The sequence below is a fragment of the Haliotis rubra genome, unplaced genomic scaffold, assembly GCF_003918875.1.
Source record: "Haliotis rubra isolate DU_JTF1 unplaced genomic scaffold, ASM391887v1 Scf482, whole genome shotgun sequence".
Lineage (NCBI taxonomy): Eukaryota > Metazoa > Mollusca > Gastropoda > Lepetellida > Haliotidae > Haliotis > Haliotis rubra.
Genome location: NW_025767171.1, coordinates 85,851 through 105,251, shown reverse-complemented (window position 1 = coordinate 105,251; position 19,401 = coordinate 85,851). Strand labels below are relative to the sequence as shown.

General features: G+C 41.3%; 1 protein-coding gene across 1 annotated transcript; it reads right to left on the bottom strand.

Annotated features, from left to right (window-relative positions):
- Positions 1 to 607: 607 nt before the first annotated feature.
- LOC124291116 (peptidyl-glycine alpha-amidating monooxygenase B-like) lies at positions 608 to 18,858 on the bottom strand. The gene is made up of 10 exons (XM_046728015.1): positions 18,573 to 18,858; positions 17,105 to 17,247; positions 16,586 to 16,702; positions 11,464 to 11,536; positions 10,695 to 10,834; positions 10,318 to 10,385; positions 9,307 to 9,406; positions 8,215 to 8,330; positions 3,298 to 3,407; positions 608 to 2,478 (listed from the first exon to the last, which is right to left on the bottom strand). The coding sequence occupies exons 1-10, from the start codon at positions 18,693 to 18,695 to the stop codon at positions 2,347 to 2,349; spliced, it is 1,122 nt and encodes a 373-aa protein (XP_046583971.1). The 5' UTR covers positions 18,696 to 18,858; the 3' UTR covers positions 608 to 2,346.
- Positions 18,859 to 19,401: the final 543 nt, after the last annotated feature.

Sequence of the window (19,401 nt, the reverse complement as noted above, 5' to 3'; positions counted from 1 at the left end):
CAATCTATATTGCCGATAGCCTTGTAACACCCAACTCTGCGCCACAGGGGATAATTTCTTTTATTTCACAGGGATGGCTTGTCCCTGTGAAATAAAAAAAATTATCCCCGTGGCGCAGAGTGGCAACGTTTTTTCATTTACTGCCCAACACCTGCAAACAGCATTAGGATTGTAAACGTTAATCACAAGTAAATTCTGCACACTTCTTGGTGGTAAGGCACGTGAAATTTTGTTCACGTGACCCCACACCACAGTTGAAATGTGCGGCTGCTTCAGGTCAATATGGTATTCGCCCATATTAACTACCTTGTACTACCCATTATCAATACATGTATTTTTTTTCTCCAAATGTGAAGTTTCTTTGTTTAGTATATTATGATACTTTGTCACAAAACTCTGCTTGTTCAAGTCTATTGGGCTTCCACGTCTATTGGGCTTCCACGTCTATTCCACTTGGGGCTTCCACGTCTATTCCACTTGGGGCTTCCACCAACTGCCGCTGTTCAATAGAGGGAGAAAGCCATTTCCCTCATTTACTCTCATACGGCCATGTTGAGGCTAACCTTTCAAAACTTACTTGTATGTGCAAAGCAAACAAAACATCAGACAACTTAAATTTGACTTTATTTCATATATTTATTTAACAACAAAAATAGACGTGATAAATATCTACAGATTCATTGGAAGTTGTTATAATGTTGCGATTTATTGGCCTTGAACTGTTGAAATTGTCAAATGTTAAATATTTTTGAGAAGATGCCTTTCTCATACTATCCCTGAGAGCGCAACTTAATCAGGATATATCTTCAACAGCTGTGACACCAAGGAAAGGTCCATTTAGAAAATGCTTCTAGTCACTTTGACAGGACAGCAGCAACATCAACATGAGATTATTTGAACAGTATTTCAACATAAATAAACGTGACATGTAGAAGCGCATGTATCTCACGGCCACATGATATTAACGTGCTGAACATGATGAAATGGTCTATAGTTACGATCAAATGTTACTTGTGGATACAATGTAGCAGCCTGAATTGTATATACTACTGGAAAACCGCGCTGTTAAGTAGTAGTTGTGGTGTATACACATGTATCAACTGTTACCATTGGAGCTGAAGTTTTGATTTTGGCTAAGGTGGGATAGGTGTTAGGAAAAGCTTATCAGGTTGCGAGTGTTGGAAATAGAATTGGCTATTGTGAGTATGTTAATATAGAAGAGCTTTGGTATAATGTCGAAATGTTAGTGTTAATTTTTCATGACAATGCTGGAATTAAGATGAATGTGTGAAAGAATATAGCTTACAGGGTACATGTGTGATACAAGTACGAGTGTGGTATGTAAGTGGTGGATAAGAGATTGTGTAATTTTTGGGTGTTTTGTGGAAATGGCCAGAATGTATGTGTTGGGTAACCGGTGCATCATATTGTACAGTGTTAATATTAGACGATATTTCATGATAATATTGCAACGATTAAAGCGCATTTTGTTAGTTTGAGAAGAGAAAAGGACATTACGTGATAGATATATAGCACAACATTAGATACACACGAAGACAAACACAGTTCAGTTGTAGCATCATCAATCAGTTTGGTCACAACGACAGGACAACTAATTCACTTAGTGCTAATTTGATGTGTCATTTTTGCAGGAAACCCAACTCCTGAAAACATTTACAAATTGAATCATTTTTTTATCATTTTAGAATCCTGCATACAATGGGACCTAATAAAAGATAATTACGTCTTCCTTTTATATTATATGTGGCATGTGCGTCTGTCTACTGACATTTGAAGTTATTTTCGTGACGTATTATAGTGAGGCTGCTGTTGACAATCCCATGTGCTATAACAGTTAACAAACGACAGGACACATACTGTCGGGAATGTGTTATAAGTGCTCATCTACACCTACAATCACAGCGTGTGTTTAGATAAAATATCAATTTAACAACAAAAATAAATTTACTGAAGATCGTTCCTTCATTATGACAAACTATAGAAGCATATCCTTAATACATCACAATTCCCATTCGCTACTATTTAAACGGTTGTATTCAGTTTAAGGGAAAATTAATATTTTGACTGACCTTGAACAGCTTCCATAGTTTGTCATTTTAGATATTTCCTCTCCTCTCAAGCATTGCACCTGTCTCCCTCTCCCATTCAGCTACCACCCTCCCCTCCCCAATACCACACCCGTCTACAGCCACTTTCCTCTTCACAGTGTATTATTCTCAAAGCCTTTTCTACACGCCGGTCTTACAACTGCAGGATTCCCGACACCTCCCACATCCCATCCCGACACCATCCCACATCCCATCCCGACACCTCCAATATTGTCATCTATCCCATGTACGGCTTGGACACAACTGGATACGACCGTTCCAGCTTGACTGCTGTGTCCCTGGCGATGTCACCCACGTAGATGTCGCTACCATCCTGGGACACGGAGACGTCGTGTGGCAAGCTCTGGTGCTGTTGACAATAAATGCGTTCAACAATGAGAACGAAGAGAATCAATCGCATATTTGTACTTACGACCTGACTGGAGACAAACTATATCGAACAGGGAAGATCTGGGGATAACGCATGCCACCGTAGAAAGGTATTCCCCGTCCCTAACTTCTATTGTTCAGTATATTTGGTTAAAACATCCTTATGTCGCCTGTTATGGTCCATTAGGACAAGTATGGATTACTGGAGACTAATAAATCTGGTCCCGAATCTTTACGGAAAGGTATGTCCTGAGGGACCGTTCAACCGTTCATAATATATGGCTAGGGGGTGATTTTGGTTTTTAGAGGGGGGATGGGGGTGCCACCCATTTTGTTCTGGGAAGGTAGGGGTCGTCTATTTTGTACACATGTACTGGTGTGTGCGCGCGTCAGTCGGCAATTTTTATATCAAAATATTATGCTTAAAAATTATGGGAAGGGGTGATGGGTCATTGATTTTGTACATGGAGGGGGGAGTCGAGCCACTTTGAACAAATCTTTGAGGGGAGAGGGGTTCATTCACATTGTACATGCTTCTCCATAAAAATCATAATCACCCCTAGCCGTAAATTATGAACGGTCCCTTTTTGCCCTGGTTCAATGCTGACTCCAAGCAGACCAGTTTTTGTTATATGCCGAGCTGCCTTGCAGTCAGACGCTCTGTCCAGTAGACCACAGGCGATCTTATGATTCTCGGGTTATTTTAGTAGACAATGAAAGGCATTACATCTACTTGCAAAGTAAAACCGTACCCATGTGAAGTTCATCAGACCTATTCAACCAGTGTTAAGATCCCTACCGTGTTGTCGATCCACCACTCCTCCAGCCCCTTCCCGTCCAGGGAGATGGTGTACCCACGGGCGTGGTCTGTGTTCGTCTCTGGGTGCACCACGGCATAGATGACATCACCTACACGACGACAACAGCGAGAGTGAGTTGAAATGAACGCCGCTTTTTAACAATATTTAGTTTTTTTTATATTTAATCATATATAACTCGTGGACGTTTGTAACTATCATGAAGCACTCGCGAGGGGTAAATGCAGTTGTGAACTCGGTAGCCAAGTCCGACCACCCAATCTATAAAAGTGGCTGACAATAAGTGAAGGCCATAGAATGGAACACCACTGTATGGCGATTCACTTCAGCCGACGCTGTGTGTTAGAAAATGTAGACCATTCATCATCATGTGAGTAAATGGGGAATCCAGCCAACCGCTAGCAGAACTGTGTATTGACATCAACGGAGTACCTATACCAACGGCTAGCAGAACTGTGTATTGACATCAACGAAGTACCTATACCAACGGCTAGCAGAACTGTGTATTGACATCAACGAAGTACCTATACCAACGGCTAGCAGAACTGTGTATTGACATCAACGAAGTACCTATACCAACGGCTAGCAGAACTGTGTATTGACATCAACGAAGTACCTATACCAACGGCTAGCAGAACTGTGTATTGACATCAACGAAGTACCTATACCAACGGCTAGCAGAACTGTGTATTGACATCAAGGAGTACCTATACCAAAGCTTTGAACACACGGCTTCAGCGAATGCATTGCATTTCAATTAAGAATTTGCGAATCTAAATTATATTGTTAATATTAATTGGAGTCCATGTGGTTTCCCTTGGAGAATATATATTGAACTAAGCCTCCGTCAGTGACAGAATATACCTTGATGCCAGTTTGGTTTGTGTTACAAACTTCTGTGGTCACTTTGGTCAGGGCAGTAACACTGAATATAATTTTAAACATTTCTAGATGAACGGGTTTACTCCAGTCAGCAGTATTCCAATTACTGGTCTCCAGTAAGTATCAATCCCCAGTACGTCATGGTCTTGTGTACACATTCCTGAAAGTAGCGTAGTGTACACAATACAGTGAAAAACTGACGCTAGGAAGTAACTACCACCAGTACTTCATGGTCTTGCGTATACACTGCTACAAGTAACGTGCTGTACAAAAGAGAGTGAAGTATTGACGTTAAGAAGTAACCCCCATCCGTACCTCACGGTCTTAACTGCTGAAAGGGACTATGGGTAGCAGTAAATAACCCTATGTGTCATGGTATGATGTCATCCAAGTTTATAGTGAGTACTGTATACACCACAACCCACAGTTGACTCAGACGTTAACTGAAGTCTATTCTGAGTTTGACTTGTGTCAACAAAGTCTGCCCTGTGAAGACCGAATGATCTAACTATCACAGTAGTTCCGGCAGGAAACATCTGGGCATAAACCTACCAGGGATCCGTACATCAGCGTGTCATGTACGGGATAAAACCTGCCTTCATTTCACAACTATGTTAACCCAGGATGGGTGCAGAAAGACTCGAGCGATCGGTCGTAGACACGTTTCTTTAGGTCAAGAGTGAATCAAATAAGCCATGCAGTGTACACTGGGACAAACATGTCATATAAACGCCGTTTTCCACAATGATCATATCCACATATGTGTCCACTCTTTCATAGGTTATAACTAGTATAATATGACGATTCGTTTTTAACGTAACATTGATGCATGAAGGATGCACGGCCAGTTGATTGCAGTCCTTAGTTCTGTAGCGATCATGCATGTATAATGGGACGCCCTCAAGCCCACACATTTTAATGTCTGCGCAAAGACGATGAAAAGGTTTGCTATAATAAATATATTGTATTCAATGATGAAATTGGTCTAGAAGCCAGACCCTCCAAATGGAGAAAATGTGGTGCAGTTCTAGCGACCGAATGGGATGTGATTTTTCACAATCATGAATGATTTAGCTTTGATTTAAAGCCGTTTCTCATCAGCTACCGTGCGTGACAATCGTGCAGGGGCCCCTTTAAGGTGTAACATATCATTGCAGTTATGGTAATATTGTAATCGATGGTTTAATTTAATAACTCTGGTTTGGACTGACTGTCTTTTCATCAAAATAGTTGTTTTTGGAATGATCAGACCATGAGTTAAAATTGTGGACAATAATATTATATGTATGCTCATCGCAAAAATATTTTGGTAAGGTCAAAGGTCAGTTTTAATAGAAAGTGCATTTGATGAGAAAGATATGTTTAAACTCTACAATTTAAAGGTATTTCAAACAAAAACTAAGATTTTACAACTTTTAAGAAATAGTGTTACCAATAGCTTGACCATTTCATTATTGATGCCGAGTAGATTTCTATCAAAATTTACTATTTCCAGAGACTTGCGCTTCGTACAGCATGGCAGGATCCTGTAATTGTGGATCTAAACATGCCCCGGATCTGCTTATTGGTTTTTCAACACCATACCTATGTTTCTGAATTCTCCCACATTATCCAAATAGAGAAAAGGTGAAAGGTATCTGTTCAAGGCGTTAATGCGCTGATACGTCTCCAGACCTCCAGATAACCTGCAGCGTTGCTTAGAATACTATCGCAATACATTTGAAAACAAGCATACCTCAAAGAACTCTAGTATAACAATACTGTGCGTAAGTACCTGTGAGTAATGCAGCTTTAAGCAGGGTTCGATCACAAGTAGTTTTACAGATACACATGTATTCTGTTATTGATTGAATCCAGGAATCAGGGATCAAGAACTGCATTGTATAATGTACGGACACGAAATATGTCGCAAATTGTAATGTTGTCGCGATCTCAAACTCGCCTGAAATCATTTTGATTTTGACACAATCGCCATGCCACGACGAGAGATCAGAGGAACCAAGTCGTGAGACGAATGCATGTTGGCCAGACTGCACGGAGGGTAGCCAATCAGTTTAATGTTCATGTTAGGACAATCTACAGACTGGAGGGGTGGTATCAGGTCACTAACAGCACCCAAGACGTCCACGTAGTGGGCGACCTTCAGCAACATCACAATGTCAACAACGACACCATCTGCAGGATCGCTTCAACAGAGCGACGTAAACAGCACGCCAGACCACTGGGACTCACAACAGACCCTCAGTTCCGATACAGTGCGTCGACGTTTGCACGGAAGAAACCTCTACTGTCACAGACCATATCGTAGTCCTGTCCTCACTGCTCATCACCACCAAAACCGACTGCAATGGGAAACTCAGCATCGAAATTGGCGTTATCGACAATGGAGAACTGTGCTTTTATGTCATGAAAGCCGATATTGTGTGTCGACAGTCGATGGCAGAGTGAGAGTAAGGTGAAGGCGTGGTGAAACTGTTTTCCAATGAGTGCATTGTTGAAAGAGACTCGTGGGGTGGTCCAAGCATCATGGTGTTGGGTGCAATCGGTCTGAACCAGATAGTTGGCACCATGGTGTTCCAGAGTCTCGGTCCAAGATGAGGAAATGACGTGACAGCTGCTTGCTATATTGACCAAGTCATCAGACCCCACGTTGTACCACATTTTGGACGTTACAGAAATCACATCTTCCAGCAAGACAACCCTCGCGCCCACACTGCGAGAGCAACATTGGACTCCTCAGACAACATGGCATCCAAACCCTACAATAGGGTCAGCACTAGAACACCTCTAGGACAAGATTTAAAAAAGACAGAATGACCTCCACCCAAGGCCGACAACTGCTTCTGGACTCGATCAGGCATTTCACAGAGTATGGACCCAAGTGCCTATGGACTATCAACCGGCTAATTCATTCCATGTACAGACGATGCAACGCCGTCGTCGATACCTATGGAGGCCACACACGATACTGACTTTGAGGTATCTCAATTGTACCATTTTTTGTGATTTTGTTTCTGTGAACTCTAAATGTGATTTCCGAACATGTCTTAACCATATTTGTCAAGTTTGAACTCAATCCTCCGTTTTGATTGTTAATTAGAGTGAATTAAAGTGTGTGCTTTAAGAAACCGCTATCGGTGCGACATTTCTTTTGTGGTTCAGTATATAATATTTTTGTCCACAATTTTAAATCATGATCTGAACACTACTATTTCGATGAAAATCGGTCAATCCAAACCAGAATTATTAAATTAAGCCATCCAGTTATCGGTTAAAATATTACCATAACTGACGCGATATGTTGCACCTTAAAAGGGCCCCTGCACGGTTGTCACGCAAAGCAGCTGATGACAACCGGGTTTAAATCAAAGCTGAATCATTTCTGATTGTGAAAAATCACATCCCATTCGGTCGCCAGAACTGCAACACATTTTCTAGACCAAACGATTATAAATTTAATTTAATAATAATTTACCACCATTACATCTTAGGTTCGAGACATATAGGGTACATTTAAATTTAAAGCACCATTACTCCTGACACATCTTGTTTCTTTGAAGGAAAGAGCAAATTGGTGTCACCGGGCCCACAGCAGATTGTACAAAGAATAGAATTCTAGGTTTCATGCGCTTTATGTTGCTGTATTCATAGTCTCTTTCCAAATATTGAATAAATGGATTTTGAGTTAATATGTACAGTTACTTTAGCAGCCTATTTCACTCCTTATGCGTCATCCTCTTGGTTTCAGGATTAGCCAACCTTACGAATAGAACTTCAGAAAATCGGACTGACAAGGTTGTGTTACCACCGACGGTGATTTTTATATCACTAAAACAGATTTTCTTCAACATACCCATACAATCAGATGAAGGATGATTAAAAACTCCTGTACAATGCATTTCTTTTCGTATTTGATATCGATCTACCGACGAAATGTTTTACACATCAAAATTCCAAAACAAAAACGAAAAAGTACCGTCTTCTTGATAACTGTCGACATGTGTAATATTTCCTACCTGTAGGGTCGTATGTGATGGCGTAGACTTTGCCGATGGCGTTTTGAGGGAACAGCGTCTTGATAAACTGTCCAGTCTTGGTGGTGTCTTTCAAACCGGCGTTAAAACACTGGACTCTGCAGGTAAAGGTGATATATATATGACATAGGAACCGACGTACTGTCTATAGCAAGACACTTTATCAGTGAGGTCACACGTAACTGTATGGTTTCATAAACCCAGCTTCCACAGGAGGCAAGGGACTTGTGTGAGTGGGTATGAGTAAGAGGGGGCACTACGCCAGAATTGTTGTTACTTTGAAAATGGTAATATTGCGATTAAAAAGCATGAATTATGTATACCCTTTGACACAATGAAAAAATATTTAGGAGAAAATCGTATTCTTTGTTCAGTTTAGAGGTACATTGCTCTAAAAATGTCTCTAAAAACTGAATGCCTCCAGTAATTTATGCATGATTTATTTTTCATGCGCAAGCACTCAGTGCACTGATGCAGTCTAAAGTAATTCTCACTCAAACTGCTGCAAGTTCAGTAAAATTAACCAATAAAATTAAATCATCCTTCAATGTCAAGGTCGAATGGGTGTTTAATGTTACAGGAAGTATTCAGTGCTGGGTTACATGTTGGTTTGTTGTCTAACGCCGCACTCAGCAATATTCCAGCTATATGGCGGCGGTCTGTAAATAATAGATCCTGGAACCGACAATCCAGTGATCAACAGCATGAGCATCGATCTGCGCAATTGGGAACCGATGACACGTGTCAACCACGTCAGCGAGCCTGACTACCTAATCCTGTTAGTCACCTCTTCCGACAAGCATGGGCTACTGAAGACCAATTCTAACCCAGATCTTCGCGCCGAAAGCTATGAAATACACAATGCCATTTAGAAAGTGGTCAAATGTAACATATGTTATATTTGGTATTACACTTTCTTAGTAAAGTACAGATTCTAGTACTTTTGGTGTACAAAAGTACTATAATATGTACTTTACTAAGAAAGTGTAATCCCAAATATAACATACATGTATGTTACAGATCTTCGCGGCTAGGTAACACGTATGGTGCCATTAAACCTCTTCCTCTCCTCACCTAGCGTCCTCTCTGTCGGCCACACAGATCATGTCCTCCTTCTCCACCAGGGCCAGGCTGTGGGGGACCCGAAGGGCCATGTCCGCCAGACTGCCGCTCGCTGGAACATCACAAGTGTTTGGAATATTGGTGAATGAGTGAGTGTGTTGGGTTTATCGCCAGTTTGAATACTATTTCAGATGTATCACTGGGTGTCAGCTTGGTTTAGTGGGAAACTGATCCAGGTGTTAAACCGTTACCAGTCTAGTGAAACTACAAGCCGCTGTATGGTGAGGACAAATCTGGAAACATAATCAGTGCGATTCTGGGAATCAAACCCACGATGGGATTGGCACGTCTTTAACTGGAACTGTACTCGAACTGGCGCTCCATTAGACGGCTGGGACACCATAGACTAACACTGAGTATCTGAATATATATATTATGATAAAAATAACTAACTCTATTAAAATTGGAAAGGAACTCCAGGTAGCTGGGAGAGTCAGAACCTGAGGAAAATATAGACTTGTTTCATTTAGGGCTTTAGTATTGCAGAAGGGCCTGGCGAAAGGGAACATAATGTGGTTCAGCGACTGAGCACCTGTGGCCCTTCTGGTACAAACGGGCACCTGTTATTGCGGCGGGCAGTGTTCCCCATAAAAGTTCCACACAACCTGACCTAGTCTGTCTCACAGTCCCTGAACTACATTAATTTCCCTATACTGCCAAGCCCTCTCTGCAATGCTAAAGCCCTAAATAAAGCAAGTCTAGATTTCCTCAGGTTCAGGTCTCCGTAGGGCTCCCTTTCAATATAAATGGGCTTGTTTGTTACTTTCAAAATTATATATATTCAGAGACTAAGCCTAAGTCTAAACCTGACCCAACCCGTAGACATTAACATTTCATTGCAACACATATATGTATTAAAGCTCGGTTGAAACATGTAGATAATTAATCATTTTCGTAAATACCTCAAAACTGTAGTTGGTTACACATATATTTGTATTCTATTTTCTAAAGCATTGTACTCACCCTTTTCGCCCCAAGTCTTCAGGGGGTTTCCTTCCTTGGAATATTTCATGATTCTGCTGTTGCAGTAACTGAAACAAACGAAGTGGTTGATAAAACAAGCAGGTTTACATTAAAAGATTTCTTAGAATATTGAAGTTTGTAGTAATAAAGAAAAGACCACCTTGGGTGTTAGGCTGTTTACTAGGTCTTGTTACCAAAAGGATCCATCCATATGTTGTTACCAAAAGGATCCATGCATATGTTGTTACCAAAAGGATCCATGCATACGTTGTTACCAAAAGGATCCATGCATATGTTGTTACCGAAAGGGGCAAAGGGCCCATGTATTTGAGGAGAGGGATATTTACGCGCAAGGGCAACCTGTCAAAACACCTTACCCGTCGGCGACGAAGAAGTCTCCATTACTGGCTACGGCGACATCTGTTGGCTTACAGAAATGTGTGTAGTCACTTCCGGGCTGGAACTTAACGCCGAGGACTATATCCGGTTCCTTCGCACCCTTTGGGAATCTCATGACCTTAAAAGAACACAAAGAATACATCACACGACTCCAGCAACACATGCTGACAGAACGGCCTCTCAACAAACACATAGATTCTTATATACTGACTTCGGAAAACATTCTTTCCACTTAGACTTTGACAAAACGTTTTCAGATTGTAGTGTCTGTTGTGCTTTTAGTTTTCTGCACTATGGATTTCACATGTTATCCTACACACACACACACACACACACACACACACACACACACACACACACACACACACACACACACACACACACACACACACACACACACACACACACACACACACACACACACACACACACACACACACACACACACACACACACACACTTGTGTGCACGTAGTAAATATCTTACTATCAATATATACAATTTGTCAAAAATGTTTATATTGGAATTGTGTACGTATTGTAGGCCCGAGGCCTAATGCTGAATAGAACTGTCTGTTTTGAAGTCTGAATTCATGATGCTATTTCAGGCAAAGGTAATGACAATAATGAGCATCTTATAAACATAAAACACAATCTGGCAGTGTGTGTTTTTAATAGACTTTACCATTACTACGTGTTGCAGCATTTCTGACAACACTCAGTCCGGGGCCCATGTCACGTGACCTACCTGGTGGAGCGCGACGTCAGTCACCCAGAGGTTGCCATGGTTATCAAGTGTCAGGCCGTGTGGCAGATAGAACCTGTCGTATAGAAACACGTCACTGTCAGAGAAGTAGGTTAGTTGTATGTACATATGTACAGAGACACTGTTATAAAGATCAGCTTTTCGCGATGCTGTTATTTCCATTGTATTCAAGTATCTGTTGATGATACAGGGTGTGTTTTGACATTTTAGTCGTTTTGATATCGATTACTACATATGTCCAGACTTGTAGATGACAGCCATCCTTGGGTATCCAAGTGTGTGGGGGAAAGTATATGTTTATTGGCCTTTGTTTTATTGGCGCTACAATGAAAGAAAACAAGAAATGGTTATTCGATGGTGATACATTTCAAACAGATAATCAGGTGTCGGCCTGGGAAAGCGAAATTTCAATATTCCCTATTCCCGGTAAAGCGAAAAAGTTGTGCTAGAAGTGCCGCGAAAGCTAATTGCTATGAAAACATCGGATTACCGTACTTCAGATTAGCGCACGACCCCAATACTCGATCTGTGAGCCGCTTAACTGAGATGAAGCTTCAAGTTACAGCACGTACGTGACCCTACTTAAAGGTCACATGCAACGTAAAACACAACTTTGCAGATTCTGATACCTTTCGGTATGGTCTTACCGAAACAAAGCGTCAAAAATGCAAATTCAACTTATAAAGTTGAAAAATAACGCGATGAAAAAAAACGCGCGAAATCGGAGTTCAAACGTTTCACTAATTTTCCCCAGACTTTTCTGGGGAATACGGGTTTCAACAGCTTGGCTGCGCTCATAACACGTGCGCAGTGAAATAGGTTCGCGCAACTAGGAAGCGGGCTGTCTGGTGAATACTCGGTGAAGGCTTTGGTGTGAGCTATTTTCATAATGTTTTGTTGATATCTCACAGGCGCGAGCTTTTTATATGTTATGACAGTAAATAAACTGTTTATATAATTTCATTTGTCTATTTCACCACACGTTCTTCTTACCGAGTCACTTTCTCAGTTCGATACTTAAAAGCAATGTCATTATTTAGCGTTGACACAATTTATAACTGTGATATAGATATGTCACTGTCACAGACAAAACTCAATGTCTTGTTTTATTGACACCTGTGTGTCTGCCTGCCTGTCTGCTAATGACAATATTCAATACACAACTGCGATCACTGACCACATGCAATTTGAACTTAGCACCAATCAGGCTATACACCATAAACAAAACGCATTGATTTATGGCCCGAGTTCGGTCTCTGTCACATTATGTAATTACACAGACAGGCAGGTGTGATACTTAAACACATGACATGTTATGATGTCTGTTGATTGCAAAATGTTATACACAAAAAATGAGCATGTATTTACAAAACCCAACATCTCTATATATACACACACAATGAACCGTGAAGACGGCATCTGCTAATGAACCAGCCGTTACACTTGAGTGCACACCCACCCGCTCTGACTGGGTTCGGTATCCCGGCTGCTTCGTTTCGAGGGAGGTAAACCCAAGTACAAAATCATGCACTTTTGATTTGCGATTATACGCTTATAATTTTGTTTATTTGTTTTTTCATAATCAGCAATGCATATTATGTGTCATGAAGAAGTGATAATTGTGTTTTAATTATGTTTGATTTTTTGGTTGCATGTGACCTTTAACTTAAGTTTTATTAATTCATGTAAGGAATTATGATCATTGTTAAAAGAACCTTATTGTTCCTGGCCGAATTTGTCAAAGTTCCGTCAACTTTTTTCAAGTAAAATATGTACTCTTAAAATGTATCCAAGTTAATTTTAAGATTGTTTGTAAACACTTTAATTGATGTTTCATGTATACTCATGTACCACCGATATCTGTTTTCCCTCGTGAGCGGGCATATCATTGTGAACGAATTGAGCGCCTTTGAATTAAGTGCTATGACATTTTCTGTTTTTAAATAACAATGTCATGAATAAATATGTTTTTGAAATAAAACTCATTTGGACTTTGGACTTAAAATGTTTATGAATGCAGACTTGATTTCGTCACTAAATTATGATGGCTGATTAGGGCCTTCGTCGTCTCGTGTTATCGCTTTCTCGTCTCGTGATATTGCTTTCTCGCCTCCGAATTTTAAGGCGAGAAAGCCATGGCCCTAATCAGCCACCATACTAAATGGCTGGAATAATGTCCTGAAACTATGCAAGAGTACACCATCCTAAATGCTCTACGAAGAGACTGGACGAGTTCCTATCTCCGTATATATTAAAAAGTGAATAATATTCAGTTTGGTTTAAACTTGCTACTAATGTACATCAAAATAAAATGTCAGTTATAATTCACAATGTTTTATCACAAATGCGAGAAAATAATACGTATGCTTCACCATGGCTTGCTAATGTTAAACGTATTTATTTACGCTAAATTCAGTGTTCACTGTAGCTTGACCGTTTCCGCGAAAGCGACACCTAAATTGAGGAGGTTTGGTCCAGATTTCGCTTTCCCGGGCCATAACCGAGAATCATAGTGAGTGTTTCGTAACAGGCCAGCCTACTCATGTTTTGGTAACTATCATCATATTTTGGTAAGTATCAACATGTTTTGGATAAATCATATTTTCAAGTGTAATGTTTTGGATAAATCATATTTTCAAGTGTAGCTTTCTGTAGCCCTGCAGTTAAATATCTTGTGTAGTACATTTGATTTTCTGAGTATGTGAGTGGAGATGTGAGACAACTGGTTGGATATAAGAATTTAAACAGGTTTGAAAATAGAGGATGGCCAGCAATGGGATAATATAAATTCTTATAAATGTTATGATTATGTTCATCCGATTGTCAAAGCTGACGTTTCCTCTACGCGGTAACGGCTGCATATAGCGCTCCTGTAATTGTCACCTTGACAAGGAGGGTGTGAACATTATCTGGCGACCGATGCCAGATGCGCTACATACTGTATGTACAGCTGATTGGTGGTATACGCTGCAACATGCCACTCTGCCAGGTTACAGGATTTATACATCGACAAAACCATAGATATATAATAATATATAATGGAATTGTATTTTTTCCCTTCCATTCATACATATGACCTACTGAGGTGAAAGTGAGCAGTACACAAGGACCTACTGAGGTGACTTAAGATGTACACAAGGACCTACTGAGGTGACTTAAGATGTACACAAGGACCTACTGAGGTGACTTAAGATGTACACAAGAACCTACTGAGGTGACTTAAGATGTACACAAGGACCTACTGAGGTGACTTAAGATGTACACAAGGACCTACTGAGGTGACTTAAGACGTACACAAGGACCTACTGAGGTGACTTAAGACGTACACAAGGACCTACTGAGGTGACTTAAGATGTACACAAGGACCTACTGAGGTGACTTAAGATGTACACAAGGACCTACTGAGGTGACTTAAGACGTACACAAGGACCTACTGAGGTGACTTAAGATGTACACAAGGACCTACTGAGGTGACTTAAGACGTACACAAGGACCTACTGAGGTGACTTAAGATGTACACAAGGACCTACTGAGGTGACTTAAGACGTACACAAGGACCTACTGAGGTGACTTAAGATGTACACAAGGACCTACTGAGGTGACTTAAGATGTACACAAGGACCTACTGAGGTGACTTAAGATGTACACAAGGACCTACTGAGGTGACTTAAGATGTACACAAGGACCTACTGAGGTGACTTAAGATGTACACAAGGACCTACTGAGGTGACTTAAGATGTACACAAGGACCTACTGAGGTGACTTAAGACGTACACAAGGACCTACTGAGGTGACTTAAGATGTACACAAGGACCTACTGAGGTAAGGTAAGCAGTCCACAAAGTAATACTGAGGTGAATTAAGCAGTACACGATGTCCTACTGAGGTTACTTAACCAGTACACGATGTCCTACTGAGGTTACTTAAGCAGTACACAAGGTGCGGGTAAACAGTACACATAGTCCTAGGTGAGTTAAGCAGTACACCGTCCTACTGATGTGACTTAAGTAGTACAGAAGGTGAAGGTAAACAGTACACATAGTCCTAGGTGAGGTAACCAGACCATAAGGTCCTGTTGAGACGAGACCGTCAAAAGCTGAGGTAAACAGTACTCAAGTTCTTACTAAGGTGAGGTAAGCAATACACAAGGTCCTACTGAGACGAGGAAGGAAGTGCTCAACCTCCTACTGAGGTAAGGATGGAAGTGCTCAACGTCCTACTGAGGTAAGGAAGGAACTGTTCTCGGTGCTACTGAGGTAAGGATGGAAGTGCTCAAGATGCTAATGAGGTAAGGAAGGAAGTGCTCAACGTCCTACTGAGACGAAGGAAGGAAGTGCTCAACCTCTTACTGAGGTAAGGATGGAAGTGCTCACTACTGAGGTAAGGATGGAAGTGCTCAAGATGCTAATGAGGTAAGGAAGGAAGTGCTCAACGTCCTACTGAGGTAAGGAAGGAACTGTTCTCGGTGCTACTGAGGTAAGGATGGAAGTGCTCAAGATGCTAATGAGGTAAGGAAGGAAGTGCTCAACGTCCTACTGAGGTAAGGAAGGAACTGTTCTCCGTGCTACTGAGGTAAGGATGGAAGTGCTCAAGATGGTAAGTGCTCAAGTCCTATGCTAATGAGGTACTGAGGAAGGAAGTGCTCAAGGTCCTACTGAGGTAAGGAAGGAACTGTTCTCGGTGCTACTGAGGTTAGGATGGAAGTGCTCAAGATGCTAATGAGGTAAGGAAGGAAGTGCTCAACGTCCTACTGAGGTAAGGAAGGAACTGTTCTCGGTGCTACTGAGGTAAGGATGGAAGTGCTCAAGATGCTAATGAGGTAAGGAAGGAAGTGCTCAACGTCCTACTGAGGTAAGGAAGGAAGTGCTCAACGTCCTACTGAGGTAAGGAAGGAACTGTTCTCCGTGCTACTGAGGTAAGGATGGAAGTGCTCAAGATGCGAATGAAGTAAGAAAGGAAGTGCTCAATGTCCCAATGTAAGGAAGGAACCGTTCTAGGTGCTACTGAGGTAAGGATGGAGGTGCTCAACGTCCTACTGAGGTAAGGAAGGAAGTGCTTAAGGTGCTACTGGGGTAAGGAAGGAAGTGCTTAAGGTGCTACTGACATGTTAGCTCCCTGGGCTGCCACCTGCTTGCCGGTCCTGCCGTTGATGATCACGATGGTGTCCTCGGGGATGGGCCCCTGGTTCTGCTGGGCGTAGGTGTTGTTGGGAAGGAACGACCTATGCAGGGAAACAATGTCGATACTTAGTTACTTACATTGGCGCAGTCAATATTTTTGTTTAGTTAATTGTTTAGTAAATATAATTGACAAAACACATTTCCATCATCACATGAAATATCCGAATATATATAATTTTGATAGAAATCAATAATTCCATATAAATTGAAAAGGACTTGCTTCAATAAGAACTTAAGTAATGCAGAAAGGGCTGAAAGGAAGGGAAAATAATGTTGTTCAGGAACTGTGAGCCAGACTAGCACTGATGGGAACAATTTTGGAATGACCTTTACAGATCAACTATAAAACGTTTTATCATCTTTGATAAAAAAACTATATTATGAAGAAGAGATGAGTTAAATAAGTCCATATTTAGAGCTATCAGTTAGACCTCCGCACTTACTCCATATCCCAACGCCTGCTGCCCCTATGGAACAGGAACACGTCACTTCCGTTCCCAGCCTCCACCCCAGTGACTTGACCCAGCTCAATGGAGGAAGACGGCCATTTGGGGTTCACCACAGGGCCCTGAGACTCCAGCTGGGCCTACACGGCAAATGTAGCAACATGTATCTATGTGTGGATAGGCGAGTATACATTACACAGGTTATAATGGTGCGTATTAATATTTATGACTGCATAACTCATCGTTTATAGATTACATTACAAGTCATACATACTCACATAATATTATGAATATTTTGTGTGTTTGAATACGTTGTGTCTTTATGGGTCAACTAATATATATATATATATATCTTTATCTCTGTCTGCGTGCGTGCGTGCGTGCGTGCGTGCGTACGTGCGTGTATGTGTGTGTTGCATGACAAGCCATGTCATCATCCTGCTACCAGTACAATAGTTTCTTTCTGCCTCGGCGTTCGGCTGATATGCAAAAATATTAAGCCAAACTAATAATTCCGAAAACTTAAAGACCAAAATATCTATGAAAAACATATCAAATAAACCACCATGTATTTTTACCATCCATCAAACATATTTGCTGGCAGTTTATATAAATTCGTACATGACACGCCGTACACAATTATTAACAGAGTGTACGGGTTTTACTGGTCTGCAAAGGTCAGCTAGCGACTACACCCTTCTGACCACTGCACAGGTAACACTTCGCACGTATATGATGGATCGGCCCAAATGACTGTTCCTCCCGATCCCACCTGGCGTTGACACGCTATACCTGTGGCGACACAACACACGCCAATCCGCATGTACAAGGAAGTTATCACGAACACGATCACTGCGCTCGGTGTTTGTTTGTTAATCCACTCTGGGAAATATATTTCGTTTGTCATCTATATTACGCATCGGATTCACATATGTACTGATACATATGAATACATTTAGAATGTACATATATAGTGTGTATATGTATCTATATATCCTCGTGACAAGTGTTTTCGGACGGTTAGGAACATCTAAATTTTCGTTTGTAACGTGAACAATTGTAAAACATGTCACATTATCAAAGACAACTCTATTTTGAACACAAACCATTTGTTTACAATGTCTGTGCGACACAACCAGCCTCGTTACAGCAGGAATAAACAGTGCCTTCGAAAACATATGACATCCGAACAGAGAGACAGCAGAAAACAACTGTGAACTTACTACACAACAACATATAGAGTGTCTCACACACTCGTGACATGTAGCCTACACATACTACTCGCCCTGAATGCTGCCTATGTACAGTTGGGTGTCCAATATCTACATGCAGCGCGATGCTTGTTTCGATAACATGAACTTATACCGTTTGCCTTATGACAGCCATGTCAGTATTTGAAGATAACATATGTTGTTTAAGTGATTGTATCACAATGTCTGTCACGTAAAGAAGTAATTTTACTTACTTTTGATGCGTCGCGGTAGGCCAGGTACTCGTAGATTAGTTCTTCTGGTAGGTCTCGGTAGTCGGGATAAGCGACAGAAAGGGCAAATATGGCACACGCACATGCTGCTAGGAACGGCGACATGGCTGAGCGGGGTCGACTGAGACACCACACTTTCACCAGCTGCTGAATAGTCAGGTCGGACGTTGATTGTCGATAAGGATTTGATAAGCTGATACCAAATGTCGAGTCAAAACACACCGACCTCCGTCCAATATGGAGTCACTACGATTATCATAATAGTAGTAATTGTCAATGACGCACTGACAGTTTCCGTTGCATAGCAACCCAAGTAATCGATTGGTTGGGAGAATCTGTGGGCGTAAAGATCATTGATCTCCAAGGGAGACAACTTGTGTAACAACCGCATCCCATTTACGACTGTGACGATGACTGTTGAGGTTCACTGTGGCCAAGTCATGATTCTACTGAAGGTTGGAGATGACGCAGATACCACGACAGTGGTCGATCGTGAATTCAGTGAACTTAATTTTAACAGTATAGGAAAATTTGCCAAATATTAAACATATCGGTTGAGGTAAATATTATGAGTGTGTGAGTGAGTTTAGTTTTACGCCGCACTCAGCAATATTCCAGCTATATGGCGGCGGTCTGTAAATAATCGAGTCTGGACCAGACAATCCAGTGATCAACAGCAGGAGCATCGATCTGCGCAATTGGGACCCGATGACATGTGTCAATCAAGTCAGCGAGCCTGACCACCCGATCCCGTTAGTCGCCTTTTACGACAAGCATAGTCGCCTTTTATGACAAGAATGGGTTGCTGAAG